General features: G+C 40.2%; 1 protein-coding gene across 3 annotated transcripts in view; it reads right to left on the minus strand.

Moving 5' to 3' along the window:
• The window catches only part of LOC126457010 (serine/threonine-protein phosphatase 2B catalytic subunit 2-like), an 804,363-nt gene that overhangs the window by 133,434 nt on the left and 648,509 nt on the right, over positions 1 to 22,420 (minus strand). For all 3 annotated transcript variants that reach the window (XM_050092980.1, XM_050092981.1, XM_050092979.1), the window contains exon 5: positions 1,914 to 2,059. In XM_050092980.1, the coding sequence (XP_049948937.1) occupies positions 1,914 to 2,059 (146 nt within the window). The remainder of the gene's footprint in view (positions 1 to 1,913; positions 2,060 to 22,420) is intronic.

Raw genomic sequence — 22,420 nt, forward strand, 5'->3', positions numbered from 1 at the left:
AGTTCCTCGATAGCCTCAATGTTCTCATTCTATGTTATGCCTGCTCGTCGAACAATAGCACTAAGCGTTCTTAATGTAAATCAGTATCTCATATAGCAATGTTCAAAAGTTAAAAAAAAAAAATATTCGCACACCTGTAACAGAGAGACAATCAGACATTCCGTCGTCGTCTTTGGAAACTTGGCTACGAAGTTAGCTCTAGCGATACAATTTGCCAACTTTCGCATGTGGCAAGTAACTATATACACACATCTGCGTTGTCACAGTTTAAAAGCTTTTAGCTGCGGCCGTTGTCGCTGCTCAATCGCAACCATGGTATCTTGAAGTTTGTCATAACGAGTCTGTGAAAGTAGCAGCAGTAGGTATTTGAATGTGATCCACGTGGAACATTAGACACTTTACACTCTGTATTCGCTTGGAGCGTGATCGACGTCTTAGTAGCTATAAGACTGCAATCATTTAACTTTCATGCTGACGGAAGAGAGATATAAAACATTATTTCAGAAAACTATCGAAAAAATAATAATTAGTCGCAGAGTTTAACACTGACACACGAAGTTACGTAAATAACAGTAAATATTAAGTAACAGTAAATAGTAAATAACAGTAAACATTCTCCACAAGAATTTCCCTGACTAATTATGTAACTGCCATTAACCAGTTACTGTTTACACAGAGCAACGATCTCTTTGCTTCAGATACAAATTAACCGCTTAAAGTTACGTTCGAGTTTCTTTATTAAGGCCGCGTGGTCTCGGGCGCCTCGCCACGGTTCGCGCGGCTCCCTCTGTCGGAGGTTCGAGTCCTCCCTAGGGCATGGGTATGTGTGTGTGTTGTCCTTAGTGTAAGATAGTTTAAGTTAGATTAAGTAGTGTGTAAGCCTAGGGACCAATGACCTCAGTAGTTTGGCCCCATAGGAAGTTACCTAAAATTTCCAAGTTTTCTTCTCTATTAATTATGCTTCTACTGTTTTATTTGTGCTGAAAATGGTAGCACTTTCTGAAGGTGAGAAAACCACTTAGGATTACAGGCGCACACATTACTCTTGATATAATGTTTCGAAGAGCTCCATATTTGTCTAGTGGCGGTGACGAGAAGCGATCTCATGAATGTGCAGCATCAGGACGAAGTTCTTAGACGCCTCATAACTTGGGATCACATTAAATTTGCCGAGAAAGCCTGCAGAATTAACGAATCATTAGCTAACTGAAAGCAGCCATACCGTCTAGCTCTCGTTTTACTCTCAACTTCACACCCATGCATATAGTAATTTTCAAGTTTCTAGTACTATAAGAATTTCCCGAAGTAACTACACCTATACGCGCCAGAATGGAGTAGGACAGTCTGTGTGAACGTTTTTAGAAATTACTGTACAGTAAAAATTACTACTAAGAATCAACATTTAGAAGCATAACAAAGGAATTATGCCGTACGCTGTGTACTGGTGCTTCTACCGTTATATGAATGAAAGCACTGACTTTGAACCCTGGTCGATTCCAAGACGAACGTAATACTTCGATGGTGTCAGCATTTCAGTCTTAACCAACCACTGCTGGAGCTTCCTCCGACGCGGCAGTGGGCAGTCGTGCAGATAGTGATGCGCTCAGCAAGAATACTGGACATGCGAGGTTTCTTTTTTCCCTCTGATTAAAATCGTTTACGCTTGGAATAATAGTCACAGTGACTTTTTTAAAATGTTTAGGACGGTACAAAATGAAAAAAAAGATGGAAGACCAGTTAACACTCCTTGTGGTCTCCGTACTTACTTCCCTCTTTCTTCCAGTTTGAGGCAGTTGCCACTGTTTCTTCGCATCCCGTGCAATGAATTTTTTTCATGAATTCTGTTTCAATGCATGCGGTAGGTAGAGTCTGTATGTCCTATTATGTAAGTTGCTGTGTCGCTGAGTACTCACCTTCCGTATGTCGTCCAGGTTGTGTATCTCTGGCGACAACCCCCCGTGGACGCAGAGGAACTGCTGATTCATAAGCGCCGCCAACGGTAAGCAGTCGAAAGCTTCCATACACGCGTCGTACACACGCTCCGAATATTTTATTTTACCTGCAACAGCAAATAAGAGGTATTTTATTACATGCAGATTGGAATCGCAGCAATTTCGTTGCACACTGACACACATGCAGCATCAGCTACAGGGCAATCGAAAATTCTACGTCAGTAATAAATTGTACGTCAGAATTAAAATTATGTCAGTACTGGTAAAGGTACCTAGAGTGAATTCAGGTTTATGTACATACACGGAAACAGTCACTTTAATTCTATGGATAGCGCAATAAAATCCCAGCAAAGAGGAAGAAATTAAAGGTTTTAAAAATGATTAATCTCGACTGTTAATATACTTTCATTGAATATATATATATATATATATATATTTATTTATTTATATTCCGTGCGAGCTCTGATTTCTCTTATTTTATTATGATGATCACTTCCCCTATGTAGGTCGGGTCAACAAAATATTTTCGTATTCGGAGGAGAAAGTTGTTGATTAAAATTTCGTGAGGACGTCCCGCAGCAATGAAAAACGCCTTTGTTTTAATGATTTCCATCCCAAATCCTGTATCATGTCCATGACACTCTCCCCCCTATTTCTCGATAATACAAAAAGGGCAGCCCTTCTTTGAACTTTCTTGACGTACTCCGTTAACCCTATCCAGTAAGAATTCTACACCACGTTGCAGTACTCCCAAAGAGGACGGACATGCGTAGTGTATGCAGTCTCTTTAGTACATCTGATGCATTTTCTAGGTATCCTGCCAGTAAAACGCAGTCTTTGGTTCGCCTTCCCCACATAATTTTCTACGTGTTTTTTCCAATTCAAGTTGTTCTTAATTATAATTACTAGGTACTTTAACTGAATTTATGGCCTTTAGATTTGACTAATGTATCGTGCAACCGAAGTTTAACTAGTTTCATGTGGGTGACCACACACTTCCCACTTTTAGAGTCAACTTCCAATTTTCGCACCACACAGATATCATAAACGCATGCGCGTTACGTTGAAAAAGTAGTACAACTAAACTTAACTTTATTCAGCTGCATTTAAAAAAGGCCGCAGCGAGAAAGATAGATCAGCGTTTAATGTCAGGACCGAGGTGCGTGGACAATGAAGGAGATTAGCCTTGTTCATCTGACTGGAACCGTCCCGAGGTATTTTTTTTTTTTTTTTTTTTTTTTAAATGGAACCGCGGGTAACCAAATCCGGATGCCCGAGCGGGGATGTGAAGCCCGCTCCTCTAGAAAGTGTCACCCGGGGACGTAGTACAGACCTAAAAAATCTCAGAAATGGGTTTCTCCCTCCGCAATTTTCGAAGAAAGAGACACCGGAGTTACAACGCAGTTCAAGTAACGGAAAAAAATACATCAATTCGCAAGTTCAGATCTTAATTCAGGAATGTACAAGAAATCTGCCAGAAAACCTTCATTTATCATTACCTATCTCTCCTGCTTTACATAAGTGTGCTTATACAGTACTAATTTTTTTGCTGAGTATAGTTCTGTTGGTTTAGTCGCGGTATCTGTTAAAAATCTGCTTCCTCCGTGAATGGTAACGCTTTACAAAAGCAGTTTCTCGTAGAGAGTGTCGCAATACACAGGCACGCGTATACAGGTTGATTATAATGAAACTTTCGTTACTTGAGCCAGTGTAGACGGGAAACTGTTTACTGTGTGGAGGCCCAACCTTAAGTGAATCATGTTCAGACTGTGCGCTGCAGGATTTACGTTGTCAGCAGTGTTAATGTCATAACTTAGCGTTAGGCACCTGTACTGTTACGGCGACATAACGTTGAAACACAAGCAGCAGTGTGCATTACAGTTGCAGACAATCAGCATGGGTCTGGACGAGGTGAGAAGGGCTTTACTCGTAAAGGTGTTTTATCAAAACACAGCAAGTGCTGCTGCTCCTAGTGAGTACCGACGTATTGAAGGAGTACGGAGAGGTTCTCTTTCGCACCAGGGTTGAAGAACGTATAAACCACAAAAAAAACACAATTACCATTTAGAAACCACAAAAAAAACACAATTACCATTTAGAAACCCCAAAAAGCAATCTAGAGTATTCACGTTTGACGAACTATGAATATTAGGATCGCTAAAGCTTTCGAGCTGCTCCACTTTGTATACTCGGTTCTATCATCTTCCCCGGCCCTTCCCCTATATGGTTTGAATCATTCTTACCGTGCAACATTTCAGTTTCTCATTATACAATGTACCCTCACAATGGGTGCAATGTTATTTCTCTTCCCCACCTAACGGCCACCTATTACAGACTTTGTGGTCATTAAAAACGAATAGCAACAAAAAATTCCTTTTTCAGGATAATATTTTCACAATGAATGCCTACTCTTGTCACTGCAATTTATATAATAATGCTCATGACAGTAAGGCTTTAGCTAAACTACAAAGTGTCGTCGTAGCGGACTGCAGATGAATACTATTCCTTCGGTTTGAAAATCGCTACTGAATCAAGGAGAAACGACGGGAGTTAAGATTTATAAGGTCCATTAGGTTAATTACTGAAGGGATCCTCTTAACTTTTGCTAGCAGAATTTCTGCTGCGCAAAGTTGAGAGTCAGCTCAATTTCATGTGCTAGCGACTTCTAAGCGGGAATCGCTGTCGTTAACTTTCTACTGTCTTTGCAGTCTTTGTTGCCTATGGCACAAGATTTTTACTGGGATTAACTAAACGCAAAAGTGCCAACTAGTTTACGTAAATTTGAGCAGTTTCTTCCTGAAAGAACATTCGTTTTGCCTCCGCGCGCGCGCGAGCACACACACACACACACACACACACACACACACACACACACACACACACACACACGAGGTGTCTTAGCTTGTAACAAATGGTAGGCAAAATGGTTTCCAGTATATTTATGAAAAAAGATACAATAAACGATAATTTATAACGAAAATCAGTTGGAACTTTGTGTGTAGGTACCAACCTAAAGTCATGTTTAGTAATAATATGCGACGGAATTGAGGGAAATATTTACCACTTCCGCATTAGTGTTTTAGAACAATGTACCATTAGTGGCATTTTACTGCAGAATCTAATACTGAATTTAAAAAATATGCAAACCAAAAAATTTTGTAAAATAAGACACTGACTGGCACACAGTATCGACCTTGAAATGCTTTCTTCGACGAACATCGGAACGGATCCAAGATAACGAATTACGTTTAGCGTCTCTAAGCATTACTGTGAGTCAATCAACAGCAAGAAAGAGGCATTTACGGAAACTAAGTATATCTGCTTCTTACTGCATATTCTTGTTTACGATTGAAATAAATTTCAAGAAGTGCCATATTTACAAATACATATTGGTAATAACTGCTATGTACCATTCGTACAATTAATGTAGTGTTCTACAACACCTTCACCCAATGTACAAACTGTGATCCCTGCTAAAGCACCTGTGTACCAAGATTCTCTCTTGTAAAACTGACCGAGACCGGTTAAATGAAGACGTCGATGAAATTCAACACGGCTCTCTCAGTCCCCCGATCCGCATATAAAAAGAGCCTTTGTGGGCTATGCTGTAGGACAATTGCTCAGTCAATTTCCTTCTCTATGGACACTTTCTGAATTAGCAGATGGAGTGACTACATACCCGTCGAACACAAGGTGATGTTCATACAGAAGGATGCTTACTATTGGGTCTACAACTTTGCTTCCGCCGTTTTGCAATAGATGGCAATAGCTTCACGTGGTAGAGCAGGTGGTAGGTAGGTCGTAAGTGTCTTACAATAAGCGTAGTCAAAAAGTCATCAAAATATTAGTCGATCTGTGATTTCATCGTACCGTTATTCTCATCTGAGTGTGTCAATTTACGAGCCCAATTCTCGTCATTTGCGGAAAGTTTTAATTTTCTGCTTTAACATAAAGAATCTTTGGCTGAGGCTCGTAAAATATTGGGTAATCTCTATGGTGAGGCTTCTATTAGTGAAAGTACAGGAGTAGAATGGTTTCAGCGCGTCAAGAACGGTGATTTTTACATCGTAAGATCGACATGGTAGTGGAAAGTGGAAGCGAGAAGGTTTTCGAAGCTACTAAAACCGACGGAAACAATCACAGGAGAGCGTTATTGATAGCAATTGATGCGTTCGAAAAGAGCGCTGATACACAAACGGACATGAGGTGGTGATTTTGCAGCATTAGAATGATCGATGTCGCAAAACCCGTCAAATCAAACTTTTAAATGGAAAATCCTGCCCATTACCCGTAGTCTGCAGACCTTGTTCCCTCTGACTACTACCTTTTTCGATGAATGGTACATGGCGTGGCTGACCAGCACTTTCGGTGATATGAACAAGTGCAAAGTTGGATCGATTCATCGATCTCTTCAAAAGACGCCCAGGTCTTTCGCCGCGGGATTCATATGCAGCCCGAAAGATGGGAGAAAGTACTGGCCAGTGATGGCCAGTACTTTGAATGATGAACTTTTTATTAATTTTTACAATAAAGCATCGAACTTCCAGAAAAAAACGACGGAAGCAAAGTTGTACACCTAATATCAAAGATTTTGACATTCAGCAAGCAGTGAATGGAACCAAGGAGAATTTTTGAAAGAAAATTAAAGTTCATGGAGAAGAAAGAAAAACTATGGGGTTTTTCGATGACTTTGTAATTTTGTCAAAGACGGGAATGGATTTGGAAGATCAGCTGAACGCAATGTAGAGCGTCCTGGGAAGAGGTTATAAGGTTAAGATTCCCAACAGTGAAACAAGGTTAAAGGACTGTAGCCGTATTACATCAGGCAGTGCTGACGGAATTAGATTAGGCAATGCACGACTAAAAGTAGTAGATGATTTCTGTTATCCTAGCAGCAAAATAACTGACGATGGCCAAAGCATAGAAAATATAAAACTCAGACTGGCATTAGCAAGGGAATCATTTCGGTAAAACAGGAATTTTCTAATGTCTAATAGGAAGCCTCTTCTGAAGGGATTTGTCTGGAGTGTTGATATTTGGAAGTGAAACGTGGACGATAAGTAGCTTAGATGAACAGAGATCAGAAGCTTTCGAAATGTGATGCTACAGAAAGAATGCTGAAGATTAGATAGGTATACCGAGTAACTAATGACGACTTACTGAACCGAGCTGGGAAAAAAAAGAACTTTACAGTACAAGTTGACTAAAAGAAGGGGTAGGTTTTACAGGACACATCCTTAGGCATCAAGGGGATGTCAGGTTGGTAATAGAGGGAAATTTGAGGGAGTGAATATTTATAGAGACACAATTGCACGAACACTCAAGAGTAGGTACATAAGAATGAAGGTTGCAGAAGTTATGCAGAGATTACGAGATTTGTACAGAATGTATCAGCGTGGAGAACTACAGCGAACAACTCTTTGGACCGAAGGTTACACCAACAACTAACCAGCCATCCTCATAACATTTACGTATTTTGTCCTCATGGATCATTAGAACATTACTTTCTAGACATATTGCAACGCCGAGAAATGTCGGACAGGAAATAGAAACTGAGCTGGATGATATCTTATGTAATCAAATTTTCCTAATAAATTCATTTTAATTCACGAGCGTCTGACCACTGCCCCACTAAATGCTGCGATGCAACAGTATTAAATATCTCACTCTGAATCACAAACAGAAAATGCACTGTGCCCTTTTGGATGCTTCATCCCTGAGTGACTGCTTTCCAGCACTACATACAAGCTAATAGCCAATGTGAAAAAGTTTTGGAAGAGTCACCAGTTACAGAAATAAAAACTGGTTAACATAAAGGTGACTAAAGTAGAATCGAATATTTTCGATTGCTTCTAAGTGTAACCAACAGTTCTGAAGAGAACTGAAGAATTGTTTTTCAAGTTACAGAACCATGAACGAAAGTGGCGAAAATTTCAAGTGTGTACGAGAAGAAATGCACAGTTGATTATAAAGGATGTAACGGGTATAACTGCAGATATTTTTGTATGTGGTACCTTAATACGTGCGCACGTTAGTTGTTTTTTTTCCCTTATCGAAGTTTTCCCACAAACACGTCACATAATTTACTACTTGATGTTTTCTGCATGGTCGTATCTGCACCGCTACGACTACTAAGCATTTTGCGTCCACGTGTCAACACCTGACGCGCTGTCCAGGAGAAAATAAACATTAGCGACTTGCTCTGTCCCCATGTAGTTGGAGGCACTACCCAACCTAAGAGCATATGACTTGTAGTATGCTATAATTATTAGACTGCTGATTACGTAAATACTGATGTAATGTTGTTCATAAAAGGTCTTATACCCGTTACCCTCTGTATAATCTATTCTACAGTAGATAGCATATACGTCAAGTTAACAGATCAAGTAGCGTAATGAATAAACAAAATACATCTAGGATTAAACACACGAATAAATGTGACTTTGGAGTAGAAGTTAACAATTCCACAGCAGGCTTCTATCGGGACGTCATGTGTTACTTCCGACCTGAATATAACATCGTTTCCGACTGCAACATATGAGTTTGCGAAAATTCACAGTGGGGGACAAACACTCATTTTCTCCAAGAGAGAAGCGATATTACGTCCTGGAAAAAGATGTTCGACTCTAGGCAAACAGCGGAACGCTGGAGACTCTTCAATTTCACTGGATTCGAGATGCGTCAGTAGTGGAATATAAAACTCCACAATATCTTTGGAGTTGTACGTTGCAGAAAGATGAAACGCATATGCTATGCCTCAACCTTTAGGCATGTCAACTAGAGTTCCGTAGGGTATGCCTCGCCTTACTGGATTCGCTTCGAAGAATGGAAAGCATCGTAATCAACCGAACCCTTGTCGGTCTTGCCATATATGAAAATAATTGTTTTCCTGGAATACCGTAAAATTCCAAATACCCTACGTTTTCAACGAAAATGCAGCTGACATGAAAATGTTGAGGGAATAGCTTGTTTAATGACAAAATGTAATGGAAATTAAGAACACAGAAGGAGCGCAAACAAAGCAGTTTTACGGATACAACCCTTGTACCGCTCATACATGTTTGAGGTACGTCAGACGGACGACCAAAATATACTAACGACAAGTGGATATATATTTCGAGGTGCGATTTTCGCTAAGCTGTAGTGGACTACGTGATGAATTTTCTGCCGTACAGAAAGTAAGTTTTAACGGTTATAGTTGCCGAATGATGACACCATTTTCTTAATTGGATATATACTTTAACTGTGGCACTGGACAGGGCCTTCGAAGAGGGTTTCAATGATATAACATGTGTGGAAGTTAATCGAATAGTAACAAAGTAACAGCGCCACAAGTCACGGTCCCGTCGCCAAAGGAGGTCCCGCAAACATCTGCCGTACTGTAGCAAAAGTAAGCAAACACGTAACTCAGGCACGGATCGTGTGCTTATTATTGTAGCTGTCATATTAAGGGCTGAAAAGGCTTTGCTTGTATACTGAGTCATGCGATTCCGAACAATGAACGGACGTTGAAATTCATCTGGACCTAACGCAACACGGGCCAGTGTTACATGGCATTTCAGGTCTTCGGCAGTCATCGGTGGTTCAATTTTCTCAACAAACAGTCCATAGGTGTTGAGCATGGTGAGCGTGCAGGCCGCAGTGCTTACCGAACGACCGACCCAACGACCTCCACAGATTCTGTTGGGAGGAACTGTAACTACTCGTATTTGTGCGGAGTGGATGGGACAACCATCATCTTTGAACAACGTGTGCTGCTTTACGTCCGGTGTGCTCTCAATAAAGCAGGAACCAATGGTGTCTCGGTGCCATCCTTATGAAGTCTATACCGCACGTTGACAGACCAAGGTGGTCGTTCAACCATTTCTCTCAGCCAGCGTGGATTTGCAGATAACCAGTAGTGCGTACTGCGAACATTGGTTTGCCCACGGCCTGTAAGCGTTGCTTCACCAATAAACAGAACTTTGCAGTTTTCGTCGACAGCATTCGGAGAACTGTAACCTAAGCTGTAAGTCATTGTCATAAAGCAGCTAATTGAATGAAATGTAGAAAAGACGAAATACGTCGGAATTTAGCATTGGGAGAACACTTCAAGCTGCTTCGTAGTGACGTGCTTATTAGATACAACCCCTTTTAAAATGTTAGCTGCATTTCTCTCATCAGCAGTTATTCTTTTCGTTGTCGTGCTTTAAATTTTCAATTTCTAGTTTCTGGACGTTATTTTATGATGTTTGCGAAGACATATCGTCAGGGCTGGCGCGATCCACAGCATTTCAACAGAAGCGCATCTCATAATAGTTTGCCATCATTTGCCATAAACGAAAATCATATCCACTTTTTCGACTGTCGTAGACATTGTGGAAGTCTGGAAACCTTCACGGATAAGCTGTCCCACAGTTACAGCTGCAGAGCACAGACTGATAGTTTTCAGGCGCACATGTAAACACAGAAGCTGTACTCTAGTTATATGGTGTGCTAAAGATACACGGAAAACGGGTATCAAAATCTTTTCTCCTTCTGGATGTATTTCCGATGTGTAGCCATAGCTGCCTCATCCTGTAGAACTAAAATAGTCGCTGCCTCTTTTTTAAGGCACCTTCCTCTGTGTGTGGAGCCATAACCTGCTATTATTATTATTATTATTATTATTATAACCTAACTTTTCTCAGACGTTATGTCTGTTTAAAAATGGAAAGTGACGCGGACCTTAATCAAGCGTTACTTCCTTTTAACTGTACAGTATATGTTACATTGCACTTGGGAACTTTCAGGTAACTGAACATGTATCAATAATTAGAGATTTCTGTAGTTATATATATATATATATATATATATGTTTGGATGTAGCTGTATTGCGTTTATGTACTGGTGGATATTGCGTGGTATGACTCCTGTAGTTGATAGTACAATTGGTATAATGTCAACTTTATCCTGATGCCACATGTCCTTGACTTCCTCAGCCAGTTGGATGTATTTTTCAATTTTTTCTCCTGTTTTCTTCTGTATACTTGTTGTATTGGGTATGGATATTTCGATTATCTGCGTTAATTTCTTCTTTTTATTGGTGAGTATGACGTCAGGTTTGTTATGTGGTCTTGTTTTATCTGTTATAATGGTTCTGTTCCAGTATAATTTGTATTCATCATTCTCCAGTACATTTTGTGGTGCATACTTGTATGTGGGAACGTGTTGTTTTATTAGTTTATGTTGTATGCCAAGTTGTTGACATATTATTTTTGCTACATTGTCATGTCTTCTGGTGTATTCTGTATTTGCTAGTATTGTACATCCGCTTGTGATGTGATATACTGTTTCTATTTGTTGTTTGCAAAGTCTGCATTTATCTGTTGTGGTATTGGGATCTTTAATAATATGCTTGCTTTAATATCTGGTGTTTATTGTTTGATCCTATACTGCAATCATGAATCCTTCTGTCTCACTGTATATATTGCCTTTTCTTAGCCATGTGTTGGATGCGTCTTGATCGATGTTTGGCTGTGTTAGATGATACGGGTGCTTGCCATGTAGTGTTTTCTTTTTCCAATTTACTTTCTTCACATCTGTTGATGTTATGTGATCTAAAGAGTTGTAGAAGTGGTTATGAAATTGCAATGGTGTAGCCAGTGTATTATTATATGAGTGATTGGATTGCTTTGTGTATTTTGCTAGTTTCTGCTCGTTCTATAAAGAATTTTCTTAAATTGACTACCTGTCCACAATGTAGGTTTTTTAGGTCGATAAATCCCCTTCCTCCTTCCTTTCTCCTTAATGTGAATCTTTCTGTTGCTGAATGTGTGTGATGTATTCTATATTTGTGGCATTGTGATCGTGTAAGTGTATTGAGTGCTTCTAGGTCTGTGTTACTCCATTTCACTACTCCAAATGAGTAGGTCAATATTGGTATAGCATAAGTATTGTCTTTTTTCTTGCTGTCAATTCTGTTTTCAGTATTTTTGTTAGTCTTTGTATTTTTCTTTTAGTTCTTCTTTAATATTTGTATTATCTATTTCTATTTTTTTGTCTGTGTCCTAGATATTTATAGGCATCTGTTTTTCCATCGCTTCTATGCAGTAATCTTCTTGTTTAGCGTGTTTTCCCTTGACTATGCTATTTTTCTTACATTTGTCTGTTCCAAAAGCCATATTTATATCATTGCTGAATACTTCTGTTATCTTTAGCAATTGGTTGAGTTGTTGATTTGTTGCTGCCAGTAGTTTTAGATCATCCATGTATAGCAAATGTGTGATTTTGTGTTGGTATCTTCCAGTAATATTATAGCCATAATTTGTATTATTTAGCATGTTGGATAGTGGGTTCAGAGCAAGGCAGAACCAGAAAGGACTTAATGAGTCTCCTTGGTATATTCCACGCTTAATCTGTATTGGCTGTGATGTGATATTATCTGAATTTGTTTGGATATTAAGTGTGGTTTTCCCATTTTTCATTACTATGTTTAGGAACTGTATCAATTTAGGATCTACTTTGTATATTTCCAATATTTGTAGTAACCATGAGTGGGGGTACACTATCAAAAGCTTTTTGGTAATCAATGTATGCGTAATGTAGCGACCTTTGTTTAGTTTTAGCTTGATATGTCACCTCTTCATCTATTATCAGTTGCTCTTTACATCCTCGTGCTCCTTTGTAGCAGCCTTTTTGTTCTTCATTTATAATTTTGTTCTGTGTTGTATGTGTCATTAATTTCTGTGTAATGACTGAAGTTAATATTTTGTATATTGTTGGTAGGCATGTTATGGGGCGATATTTTGCTGGGTTTGCTGTGTCTGCTTCACCTTTAGGCTTCAGATAAGTTATTCCATGTGTAAGTGTATCAGGGAATGTATATGGGTCTGTAATGTAACTGTTAAATAATTTAGATAGATCTGAATGTGTTGAGGTGAACTTCTTTAGCCAGAAATTTGCTATTTTATCTTTTCCAGGGGCTTTCCAATTGTGCGTAGAATTAATTGCTCGGGTGACTTCATCTTGCAAAATTATCACTTCAGGCATTTGCGGTATAATCTTGTATGTGTTTGTTTCTGCTTGTATCCATCGTGCATGTCTTATGTTGTACCGGGTTTGACCATATGTTGCTCCAGAAATGTTCCACGTCTGTTATGCTTTGTGGATTGTCTACTTTAATGTGTGTGTTATCTATTGTCTGGTAAAATTTCTTTTGGTTTGTGTTGAATGTTTGGTTTTGTTTCCTTCTATTTTCACTTTTTTCGTATCTTCTAAGTCGTTTGGCCAATGCTTGTAATTTCTGCTTCTTTTCATCTAATTGCTCTATCGCTTCTTGTTGTGAGATTTTACCTAACCTTTTTCATTTTTTGTCTGATATTTCATTTCGTATAAATTGTGTTAGCTGTCCGATGTCTTTTCTCAGTTTTTCTATTCTAATCTGTAGCCTGTGTTGCCATGCTGGTTTTGTGGGTTTCTTCTGTGTGTTGGTCGGTTCTGATCTCTGCCTAGTGTGTATATTTAGTGTAGTGAGTGCTCCTATATAAACCAGTAGTTTCAACTCTTCCATAGTTGTATTTTCATTTATTTTGTTATGTATAATTGTGTTGATAGTTGTTATTGTTGTTTCGACTTGTGGGTTATTTGGTGGTCTATGCAAGAATGGTCTAATGTCTGTATTTGTGTCTTTGTATCCTATATATGTCGGCTGAATTTTTTCTTCTATATCTAACATATGTGTCACTTCGTGTTCTATTTGTGCTTGATCTGGTGGCTGTCTTAAGATTTCGTTTTCCTCTGATTGTTTAACTGATGCGTGTTGTTCTTTGTTTGTTTGCTTTGGGATGTTTGAGCCCATTACTGTATTTTCTTCTTCTTCTTCTTCTTCTGATTGCACATTATTTTGTTCCAGTATTTCTTGTACTTGTTGTTTGATGTTTTCTAATTCTGACTGGGGTATCCTGTTATTTTTTATTATTACACGGATCTGATCAGCTAGTCGTCGTTCTGTTAAAAATTTTAATTCTGGGTATCTGGCAATAAATGTTGTGTATACTTGCGATCTGTATCCAGTTGTGTTGGTTCCTAAGTTTGTTGCTTGGTAGTAACAGAACATGAGGTGTCGGTTAACTTCATCTGACCATCCCATCCTCTGTCTTTGTTTTCCTTCCAGGGTGGTTGCAGGAAGCATATCCTGCAAAACACCTCTATTTGGATTTAAATCATTTACCGTGTGGCTAGCAGTATCGTTACCATTGTGGACGGGCATAGGGTTCAAGCGTCGTCCCCGACCATGACAGCGCTTGTCCGAGGCTTCATTAGTTCTGTCCTGAACCAACTAATCACACTAAAAGGGAGGTTAGCCCTGTTAGTAGTTTGTTCTTTTCGTCGCCTTTTACGACTGGCAGAACATACCGGAGGCCTATTCTTTTCCCGGGCCTCCACGAGGTTTATTATTATTATTATTATTATTATTATTATTATTATTAATTAGATGCAGAACACACACTTTCATAGATGCACCGATGAAAATAAAACACTCTACAGTTAGTACATATTCTTTATAATTACGCATGTCGGCATTGCTGAGTGCATTAGCTTAACGCATAAATGTACGTACTTATCGAAACACATCTAAAAACACACACCACATGAATGCGATGCTCTCTCCAGCCCCCACCTGAACTGAAAAAAGTTATGCAGTTTGTGGAACAATGGCAAGGAGATACATGTAAACGCTAAATTTCCCCACTGACTCCATTACGAGACTTCATATGCAGCACTTAAGTCTCTGTAGCCCATATTGAGTAGCCCCTAAACACGGATCTACCATTCAAGTCTGTGACTGATCCTTCAGATTATATCGTTTAACACAGTTTTCGATTTTTGTTATCGAGGTGTGATGTGCCCTGGCACCGGACACACCCTTTCTATTCGTACTAGTTCAAAATATCACCCACACGACATTATACTGTACTCTGAAGTCAAATCAAGCCATACCAATAATTTTCGAGACTGGATTAACAAAAAAACTGGTAAAAGCCAAGATGTTGATTCTAATGCTTTAGGTGTTCTGCATGGTCTCCCCTCACTTGGGTACAACGCACAGAAAGTTGATACAATCATGCCAAACTCAAAGGGAAGTCCTCCTCTGGGATGTTGTTAAGCTCGCGCGTCACACTGGATTGAACGTATGTTATGTCAAAACGTTCGTTCACCCCTGATGTGAATATCTGCACTTTTTCGTTTTGTGGTAGGTTCTTATTGATGACACCAAGTCTCGTCGCATGTGGTGATTTTCTTACAGAATAGAATTTTCTGCGTTTTTTATTTCTATCAAGTCGCGCGTTGTTTCTGTTCGGAAGTCGAGATGTGAGGGACAAACCTCAGAACATTATGGAGAATGTCTTGAACACTTTATTTACAGATGTTTCTCCACTGCGATTTGTGACTTAAAAAGTTGACAAATTAAGCTCGCATATCCACTACTGAACACTGCCTGCTCGACTGACTGGTGAATGCACACCTGTTGCTTACGGTTGTTAGTTGAAGCTGCCGCTATAGTTACTGCACTGAAGTAGCTTATAGATAGAATAATATCAGCGTCGGGACGTTTTTGGACGGACAGTGTAGGAGTATGTGTAACACTGGACCAGAAACGCAGAAATGGCAGGTCGAAGAGAGACAACCGCCGTGAAATTGCTACCAAGCAAGAAGTCACAGATAGTGAGCTCGCTTTCTGGAGGGGACATTCAAATACTCGTCCGACTGATGACAATTTTTTCTTTGTCGTCCTAAATTCCGAGACGGTGCTTTTGAAAATAAGCTATCCCATCCTTGCCTTATCCAAGCTTGTCTCAGTCAATGAACAACTGCAGGCAACACAGAGTGTCATAAATTAACGTAAAGATAATCCACTACATGTTGCCTATCACTTGCTTTTTTTATAACTGGTTTCACTCTTCCAATGAGAAGTACTCCAGATATTAATCGTCTGATGGTGCACGTGTTGCCACCAGGCGATGAACATCGAAAGATCCTTTCGCTGAGAGAGTCAATAATAAAAAACCAAATGGTACGCAACATGCGAAGATTTCTCGCTACATTGGTTTCTGAACACATCTTTGTGACTGGGCGTTAAAACCGATTCTTCCACTAGAAACTTGCCCAAGTAAATAGCACAGAAATGAATTTTAAGTGTTTTAAGTTAATGGACTCTCTTACCTCGAACTCTAAATTACGTGCGATTACGTCACAATCTCAAGAAAAAACTTTCCTGGGAGCTTTTTTAACGACCCGGTGCGAGAATCCCCAGGAGATATTCATAATGAGGAAAAGGATGGAAAGCTTTTGTCTCGAATTATAAGAGTTTTCGGTAGAGGGTGTCCGAAGTTGTGGTAGTTGATTATTACAAAAAAGAGCCAGAAATTAAGATCTTCAGATTAGAGAAAGGAAATGTGCGTAATTATGGGAGGTGTGAAATGTGATTACGGTACGTGACAGTTGGCACTTCTCCGTCGGCCAAATTATCGCCATCGTGGCGACTGCAAATTGCCGCTTCGGTTATCTCTGCTTCCAACCATGACGCTACACCTGCAACGAAGTTTTCGCGTGCACAGAACTTATAGCCCGATCTAAATTCAGAGGTAGTTCTCTGTTATGCACAAACCAAATGTCATAACGGAGCACTGGGTGCATCTATATTACTAAGCAACTATCAGGGAAATCAGAATATAAGGGTTTCCAGGGGGCAACAATAATTTGATTTTCAGTATCTCGCCGAATTTCTGACCGAATTTAAAAATTTAAAATGCTGTCACAAACCACTCATAACACAGGGTAGGGTCTAACGTTAGACGTTGAACAGTGCAACTGACGGCGCGTAAACACCCGGACTTTATTCATCCAGAATTTGAGAACAACAAAATGAATAAATGGAAATATCGCTAACTACAATTTCGCTGTTGGTGCTGTAAAACTTCTACAAAAGACGAAACGTTTCAATTCGTCACTTCTTTACTACTGACTGTAATCGCAAAGCAGTTTGCAGACACTATCCCTATAGGCCTGTACCACTGAACGTTCCAGCAAAATTATTTATCTCTGTACAACACACAGTTCACGAGATTGATGTCATAAGCACTGAGATGCGTGGAAAATGGTTTGTTTAAAACGGAGCGCAAATTGCCCAGGCCATATTCATCCAGTGTTTCATAATGAGAGCACTTAGCTAATTCCAACAAACTTTAACCATAATTTCAAACCTTTCCTAAACTTTTTTTCGCTTACATGCTTAACGCCTAATATTTAAGGATAGTTGTAGGATACACATTGAAATACGGCGTTATGCAACTTCAAGTCAAAAAATTCTCCATTATTTTCTGTGCTTCGTGTCTACACGCGTAAGTAGCAAAAAATCTGAAATACGCCGGCGTCCCTTTCAACCACACATTTGCCACCCGGCTTTTTTAAAAATGCAATAACTCCGCCAATTTTTAAGAGAATTCAAGTTCATCTGTTTCAATATGGAGTCTGTGCGTTCTTATTTAGTTTGTAATCAGAAGTTTGCTGTATTTGAACTCGTATTGTGGCCTGTGTTTTCTGTGCGAATATATTTCGACTTTCATAATGCCACGGGCTACGAAATTGTTTACTAAAGGAAAATTTTGAGGTAATTTGTACGCGAGAGCAAAAGAATACGCAACAAACAGTCAAGATAATGAAAATAAAAATACTCGTGTGTTACAAAAAATGGTTCAAATGGCTCTGAGCACTATGGGACTTTAACATCTGAGGTCATCAGTCCCCTAGAACTTAGAACTACTTAAACCTGACTAACCTAAGGACATCGCACACATCCATGCCCGAGACAGGATTCGAACCTGCGACCGTAACGGTCGCACGGTTCCAGACTGTAGCGCCTAGAGCCGCACGGCCACTCCGGCCGGCAGTGTGTTACAAGTGGCAGATCCACGTGATCTTGTCTCTCCATCAAGCACATCGAGAAAGAAGCTTTTTAATTTGAATGTAAATAGACCTACTGTGGAACCCCAGTCTCTAAAAAGTCGTAATATTATTAGTATACACACTATTTCTACATTAGTAAACAATAATATAATTTGTAAATATTGTTGTATCTCTGTGTGCTAGTGTTTTACAATAGGAGTTCGATTCTTTAAGGAAATGGGGGTTCACCGGATGATATTCAAGGCAGTTTTCTGGACCCGTCATAATGCCCGTCGTCAATGACGCACATGTGAAGATGGTGAGGCGGCGCATTATGGAAAACAGTCGATTCTACGACTATGGTACTCAGCATCCACTACCAGCAGATAGTCTGACGCTCAAAATTAAAACGGGCTACTCCCAGCAAAAGGCGCGTGACGTTTAGTGCAGGTGTTGTGTGTTTGGGTATTCAAACGCATAACACATTTTTGTCTGGCGTTACTCTGTATGTCTCGCCATTCGTCCTGTAAGACGGACCTTTTTCCCGATTATTACTCGTCTTGCACACGAAAAAACTGCAGCCCAGTCAAAACTTTCACAGTGAGGCACAGCTTCGTACACTGGCCACACAGCAAGCTAAAACAAATATCTGAAACCCGGTCAAGATTAATTTGAAAAGTAGCTCGACTGGCATATCTGTACTGATAAATTTCCAGGAGTCTACGTTTCCCTTCTATTTGCGGCTAAAGCGGAAATATCGTTCTGGATTCCTTTACTACAAATTGTGTTCAAATAGTATTTCTTTAACACACCGCGAATTACTTGAAATTAAACATTGGGAGTTTTTTTCCTGCATTACTTCTTGCATTTTCTGTACGTTTTTCAGCAAGGAAACGTAACCGATCCCCCAAAGAGGAAGAGAAGATCGTAATTCATTAAAAATGCAATGTCCTGTAATTTGCATGACAAATCGAAATGCACCCCTGCCTTTAACGGCAGCGTCCCATATTTACGCTTCAGCTGTTCACTGATCCGTCGGCTGCCCCCTGCCCAGCGTTCGGCTTCAATAGAATCGCGACAGCTCAGTGGAATCTCGTAACGCCAAGAATGTCTTTCTCCCCCACTAAATGCAGCCAGCGCCGTGAAACTGGAGACAGCGCCGATCGGATTCCTGTCCTTCACATGAAAAACAGCTCTCTCACAGCGAGCTTCCAAAAGATTAAGGCTTCGAGAGAGCGTCATGGAATCCCGGGAGCGCCGCTACTGCGATAACAGCCAAGTGCGCTGGGAAGAGTAATAGATGTTCAGCAACGTATTTTCAAGTAGTGATCAGTAAGTACGAAATAAAAAGTCAAGAACCAAAGACCGAAAGTCAACCACACTACACAAGCGGAGGTATTCATCATACTTTGGTGATGGTGATATTAGTCAGTCGAGTGCTGGTCCAAAAGTTCGTAGCTGCCTTTTTTTTTCATGTTCATATTCCGGTTGCTATGGGTTTATTTATCGGCCGTCATTTTACATCTGCAGTTCGCTGTTGCTATTTGAGTTTATATATAGTCATTTTGTCATATGGAGATAGTGAGTGAAGTTGTTGGCGCTAGAAAACGGAATGCCACATGTAGAATCGAACAATTCCTACGTATTGTACTGTTTTGAGTTCATTAGAGAGGTGACAGTAGCGGAGACAGCCAGAAACATTTGCGCCGTGTATGGGGATAATGTCATTGGACAGAGCACGGGAAGAGCACGGTTTTCTCATTTCAAGGATGATCGTTGTGACATTAGCGACTCTCCACGTTCAGGAAGACTTTCGGGGTTTTATGAAGATCGTCAAAACGCACTAATCCACAATGATGCGCGTCAGTGTACTCGAGAAGTGGCAAATACGATGATGTGTTAACATTCCACCATAGTGAGACATTTGCATGCAGTGGGGAACGCTCAAAAATCGAATGTGTGGATATCGCATGCTCTACACCAAAAATCACAAAAATCCGCGGGCGACCATGTGTGCATCTCTGGTTGCTCATCATTAATTGGCTCGTAAACAATACATACCATTCCTATCCTGTATCTTTACTTGTGACGAGCAATGGTGTGTTTATGCTAACATAAGGAAAAGAAAGGAATGGGTGAGCACAAACAAAGCAGCAACTAATTTTATGCATCTCGTGGAACAGCGACGGTGAGGTCATCTACTACTTGCTTCCCTGACGTGTAACCATAACTGCTGACATTTATTGTCAACAACAGAGACGTCTTGCAGACGCAGTCCCAGAAGGAAGACTCTGAACCGATACTACGCCAGGATAACGCCCAGCCACACTCAGCTAAACTGACAAAAAGAAATACTATATAGATGATGGGTTGGAAATCATTCCGTACCCATCTTATTCACCTGTTCTCACGGCCTTTGATTATCACTTTTTCTGCTCTCCATAGAACAATCTTTCAGTAACTTCCTTTCCGGATGAGAATCCGCTCCGAACGTGGCTCGACGAGTTCTTCGCCACAGAATCACTTGATTTCTGCTGTCGCGGAGTCGGGAATTTACTCCAGCGTTGGCAGACTGTTATAAATATTAAAGGAAAATTATATTATTGATGACTAAAGTCTCTGGTATGTGCGTCTGTTGAGTTTATTTAACTTAAAGAGAAACGCCAAGAACTTAGCACCAACTCAATAAAAAGTGAAATTTAGAGGGGAAAAAAATCAAATGTGTGCTCTCACTTACCACCATCTCTAAAATGAGCGCACCTTTAACTTACTCGCGTGTATGAAACTATAGCACGGAACTCGTCCCATCTTCGTTCACCGAAGTGATCTCCGGTCTTTCCCTCCTTACTTTCATTACGAATACTCCACTAGCGTACTGTTATTAACTATCTGGTGAGGAAGAACGCTGGTTAGTAGAAGTGTAAGGGCCACAATGCACTACCATAGAGTGGTGAAGTTCCACCAACGCTTGCATAGTGGTCCAAGTAGTCTGAACTACGAACAAAGTGGAACACCATCTCTGTGTGACGAGCCTATAATTACAAGAGATGTGGAGGCTCTTGTGTTCGAAGTCCGGCGTTTCACAAGCAAGGAGATTCTGTAGGAAATGAAAATCAGTCGTTTATCAGTTTTCAGTATCTTGCGCGACAGGACAAAGGTCCCTGCTTTCTCTCTCTCTCTCTCTCTCTCTCTCTCTCTCTCTCTCACACACACACACACACACACGCACACGCACACACGCACACGCACACGACGGACTGACGTAAAAAGCCTACCTAAGCGAGGTAGCAGTGGGATGTTTGATAGCTCCGTGAGGACAAGCCACAGTTTTCTTTGGTCGCCTAATCGCCATACAGGAGTGCTGGGTGTATCGCTATAACCACGAGAAAAGGAGCAAATCAAGCAGTAGAAATATGTGGACCCACCACCACTACCACCGAAAAGGCGAAGATCTAACGATCATCGAGCAAGGCGATATTGAGCGTTTCGAAACTGCCATGGTGTGGTGCAGAGTATGTCGTCAGCGGCTATCACTATCGAAATCTCTACCCGAGGTTACGGCAGATTATCAAGACTAAACGTCGCAGGAAGCTGTCGAATGAGGTGCTTTTTGCTCTATGACAACACCACAGCTGTTCTACACAGGACACAGTCACCCATCTTGCTCCTTTCGGTTATCATATGTATTTTGGCCTCGCATCTAATAACTCCTGTCACGCCACGCTGTGTTTTCTTCCTCTTTCCTCGGCTAAAGCAATCATACCACAACAGGCATTTCCAAAATGACAACGAGGTGGTTTTTCGAGGTGCAACAATTTTAGTTTTTCATTCACCTTCATATTATACATCATATCAGTATTTATTCCATTTTTCCCTACGCGAGACTGTGAGTAGTTACGGAATGTTCTCTCTTTTTGCGTTCTCGCCCACCATGTTTCATCCCGCGCTATGCCCATCTCTTCGCTGCGATTGGGAGAAATGCCCACACCATCTTTGGGATCTTAGCAACCTCCTACAAATTTTTTTCTGTTTTAGTTTTGATTAGAACTCATGTTTTAACAGATCCCAACTAAGTACGTTCCGAAGACTGATTATATTAGAAGCAGATGGAGAGAATAAGACTTTCAAATTGCTATTAACAAAGTAAAAATATGTTTATTCATTCAGAAAAGCTTCTACAGAGTTTAACATTTCAAGGAAAACCTTAGAGCGAAAACTAAAAACCGCTTGTGATTCAAAAACTGCAATGATCAAGATATCTGTTTGTTTTTAGCCAATGAGGTCCGATTTGTCCGTTATTAAAAAAAAAATTCAAGCCCACGCGTTTCTTTACACAAGGGATAGCCTACGGAGTTTATCTAATAACTTTACAATGCGACTTCACCTAAAATATAAATTTAACATTGAAAAAGAAAAAACAAATGGTTCAAATGGTTCTAAGCACTATGGGATTTAATATCTGAGGTCATCAGTCCGCTCGACTTAGAACTCCTTAAACCTAACCAATCTAAGAACATCACACACATCCATGCCCAAAGCACGATTCGAACCTGCGACCGTAG

The sequence above is a fragment of the Schistocerca serialis genome, chromosome 2 (genome assembly GCF_023864345.2).
Source record: "Schistocerca serialis cubense isolate TAMUIC-IGC-003099 chromosome 2, iqSchSeri2.2, whole genome shotgun sequence".
NCBI classification, from domain to species: Eukaryota; Metazoa; Arthropoda; class Insecta; order Orthoptera; family Acrididae; genus Schistocerca; species Schistocerca serialis.